The following is a 4266-nucleotide window of genomic DNA, read 5'->3' on the forward strand; positions in this document are numbered from 1 at the left end:
TAGATGACATTATTTTAACCGCGCTCACTAACGATTTAAATTATCTATTGAATAATGTCAACAAATATAATGACAAATTGAGGTTCACAATTGAGATGCAGGAAATTCTTTGAACTTTTTAGACGTCAAATTGATTATTAATAATCCTTATTATTAATTCCGTCTAATAACGGGACAATCATGTGCGACTGTGGTACCATAAGCCCATGTTTTCAAACAGGTATTTAAATTATCACTTCTCACACCTAGTCTCTCAAAAAATAGGAACCATTATCGGAATGGTAGACAGAGCTCTGTTGTCCGATCCTGTTTCAAGCAAAAAATATAAAAGTTATAATCATCAACGTCTTTATCTTCAACAACTATTCGTTGGAAATAATTTTTAAAGTCATCAATGATGGGAATAAAATATCTGATTGCAAACAAACTTAACGGAATATCGGACAGTTTGGAGCACACCAACTTGAAAAACCGTTAAAACTTGTTTTGTTGTACCTTGTATTAATAAATTATTGCACATGATTTCAAAATTGTTGTAAACGGCAGATTGAAATATATATGTTAGCTTATAGAAGTCTCAATAAATTAAATTGATTTATCAAAAATATCAAAGATCCTATAAATATTAAACAAAAAAACGTAGTTTATTATAAGTTGCAATGTAATGATCGTGATGCTTTGTACGTGGGTCAGACTATGAGACAACTCCAGACTAGTGTTTTGGAACACAAAAATCAGATTAATTGTCGCGTAGAGAATGTTTTTGTAGTTACACAGCAGAGAATTGATACGGACCACAATTTCAATTGGCAAAATATCAAAGTCTTGGACACAAAATCTTCATTTTTCAAAAGATTCGTCTCCGAGATAATACACATCAAATTACAAAACAATTCAATTAATGTCATTTTAAACATGGGACAAGTTGAAACCATATTTTTCACTTTTGGAATATTACAAGGCGACTTAGTCATTCTTCGTTCGGTTCAAGTGTTGTGGTGAAAGTGAGACTGTTACATGTACCTTGAATATAGAAGAGGCTACTCAGTCTGTCAGTTACATTTGAGTGGGAGGACGTTTTGCATCATACTAACGATTACTTAGCTGCTACTTCCGCCTCTTTATTTCTCAAACTGAATATCTTTGTAGGGTATCTTTTCTTATCCATATTCTTCATGATTGTCTCGAATAGATCATGATTTTTTTTGTAATTTTTTATTGAAACACTGAAGAAAATCCCATCATGGGTCGAAACGTTTGTTAATATTTTTTTTTAATCTTCAAATCAAAAAAAGAATTTTACTTGAACATCGGATTGTAGCTCGTTATTGCCTTTTTCTTATTTTTTTATTTAAAAGATATTTTGTTAGGTCGATTTTTTGATACCTCTCTATAGCTATTTTCTGGATAAAGATATACAAAAAGATATACTTTATCTTCTAGATAAAGATATCGAGAACTTATCAGAGATGAAGAAATTGGGTATTAGAGGAAAATAATAGTTTTGATTTGAGTAGAATAATTTTGTATACGGTATAACATACTGCAAAAGTATCAATTATCAAATATGTTGACATTTAATTTTTGAATACACAACAAAATATATACACTTTGATGTAAAAATGCATAAAATATGTATAATAAATACATATCATAACCATTTAGAAGTCTCAAAGGATTCTACACCTTCCGCTCTCAGTCGATTGAGAATGGGTCGATATATGTCTGGCGTAAAAGGCAACACCATTCCACGCAGTTGAATTTCACCTGAATACAATTATAAAAAGCATCTTTTATTAGCTGAAATAAACAATCGTATAAAAATCAAAGAAAGATTACAAACCATCAAGAATCATTTTGACAGCAATAGCCGTAGGGTATCCGACGGTACGTGCCATTGCGAAATGCCCGTTAGTATCTCCATAAAGCACCAAATTGATTCCTTTAGACTCTTTCTTGTTGTCTGGCCAAAGTATATCTACGTTGTGCCTTAATATCACAATATCACGTTCATTTGTTTCATAACGGAGTTTTTTTGATAAGTAATGCGTAAGTGTATCGAGAGGACTGTTCAATTTCAAAACTAGGTCCTCGTTTAAAAGACCTAGATCTTCAATAGCTTTCATACGTTCCCATGAATTCACTTTTTCTGCCAGGTTTTGCTTTAAATTTTCGTAGAAAATGTTATTATTTGCCAAACCGAGCAAATTGCACACCAACACTCGCTGAAATTCAAATAATGAATAAAAGTAAATATCTAATACAAAATATCACAAAAAAATTACAACTTTCTTTCTAGTAGTTTAGTACAAATGTTTACGTTTTGGATATAAAATAACGTAAACATTTATTTACCTAGACATAACATCATTAGAAGTCTATAATGGATGTCCATAATTTTATGTAACGTCTAATAAACATCTAATGTAGGTTTGTTTGTTCCGTGTGTATGTTTTGTGGCTTTCATTTGCTACAATAAAAAAATTATCAATGCAAAAAAAGTACACACCCAAGTGATGTCAGGACCATTAGGATGAAGAATCGGATGCGGATTGGGATCGATCATACCAAGCAGTTGTAGACCCGATACGGTATTTGAAAATCCCTTGAATCTGAGTGTACCTCGTAGCACAGTATTCGCATTATGTAAACCATAATAATCTCTGTATATTATGCTGTCTCGATTAGGAAAACCTTCTAGGGCAAAACCAGGAAGAAAGTCCAAGTTCTGAACAGTGGTCATTAAATCACCGCCTTCTGCAATTTTCACTTCCTGAAATACGAAGAGCAAAACACTAAATAACTACGTCTTACTAGCGAACTATTTATTTATACAATAAATTATTTATAAAAACTTACTTGACCCTCATGAAGATACTTTGCTGGCGATAAGGTGTTAAGTAATGCACTTCGCGGAGACCAGCTAAATTTATATCTTAAAGGATTGTAGGAATATTCTGGTGCAGGCAATCCGCCGCACCATGAGATGAAAGATTCTATTTTTCCGCCTGCTTGTCTCACATCATCGAAACATTCGATTGCTAAAAGATGATCGATGCCTGGATCCAAACCGATTTCATTAAGCACAGTGACACCAGCTTGTTGAGCTCTGCATAAAAATTGTTAAAATAAGAATAAAAATTAAAATATCATATATTGTTTTTAACTTACTCCTCGTGTAATGCTTTGACGTCGTTATTCATGTAACTAGCTGTCACCAGGTGAGTTTTAGTTTCAATACAAGCTTTTGCAATAACATGATGCAACGAAGACGGCAACAAAGAGACAACTACGTTTGCCGACTTTACCATATCGTGCAATGTATCCGGACGATCCAGTACATTTAAGAAGACTGGTTCCACACCTGGATATCGTTGAGCCAGAACGTCAGCTTCATCCTTTAATTGTGACGCTACCACTAGTCGAATATTTGCATCTCTATGTAAATATTCGACTAAGGGTGCGGAAACATATCCTGCACCCAGAACAACTACCTGTTGTAACATATATAATTATACAAAGTAAATAAAGTTCAATAAATAAAATAAAGGAAAACAAAGGAAATAAATATTAAGGTGGTTTGGTCGATTTTGCTGAAATATAAGGAATAACTTCAAATTTTGAGGGTACGTTTAAGAAGTCGATTCTTACACACTTAAATTTTTTTTAAATTTTCTACCATCTAGTCTTCAAGAAACGAAAGTGCAAATATCGCTATTTCTGTACAGTAATAATAACTTTTAACAATTATTTTCTTTTTCAGGTGTGTAAAAAAGTCTTTTTATTTTTTGCACAGTGATTCCTAAGTTCTTAAAAAATGTTTTCCTAATTTATTATTTTTATATCTGTATTCAAACTTGAAATATTAAAGTAATATTGCAAAGTACGTATAGTATATATTGAAATATATTAGTACTAATACATTAGTACTAATGTATTTCAATATATACTATACATTAGTGTATATACTATACATTCTATATACTATACATTATATACTATACATTCGATATATACTATACAATAAATTAGTATTTCAACCCACACAGACCAGGGCCACCAAACTGCCATATAAATTCTATGGGACCCGGTGGTACCAGCATTTGTGGCGCTCTCTGAAATATGACGTTGGTAAAATGGAACTAAATTCCAACATGGCGTCCAGTGTTACACACACACACACACACACCACACACATATATATGCATCTAGGTTAGGTTATTACACTATTTTATTATTTTTGCTTTAAATAAAAAACAATAGATA

General features: G+C 32.1%; 1 protein-coding gene across 1 annotated transcript in view; it reads right to left on the reverse strand.

Annotated features, from left to right (window-relative positions):
* Positions 1–1561: 1561 nt before the first annotated feature.
* Positions 1562–4266, reverse strand: part of LOC109862633 (alpha-aminoadipic semialdehyde synthase, mitochondrial) — a gene marked incomplete at its 5' end in the record, with an annotated part of 7309 nt that continues 4604 nt past the window's right edge. Inside the window, 5 exons of the mRNA XM_020442723.1 lie at positions 1562–1767; positions 1844–2225; positions 2510–2773; positions 2860–3109; positions 3172–3494. Coding sequence (XP_020298312.1) covers positions 1652–1767; positions 1844–2225; positions 2510–2773; positions 2860–3109; positions 3172–3494 — 1335 coding nt within the window. The remainder of the gene's footprint in view (positions 1768–1843; positions 2226–2509; positions 2774–2859; positions 3110–3171; positions 3495–4266) is intronic.

The sequence above is a fragment of the Pseudomyrmex gracilis genome, unplaced genomic scaffold, assembly GCF_002006095.1.
Source record: "Pseudomyrmex gracilis isolate BER0280 unplaced genomic scaffold, ASM200609v1 scaffold_2110, whole genome shotgun sequence".
NCBI lineage: Eukaryota > Metazoa > Arthropoda > Insecta > Hymenoptera > Formicidae > Pseudomyrmex > Pseudomyrmex gracilis.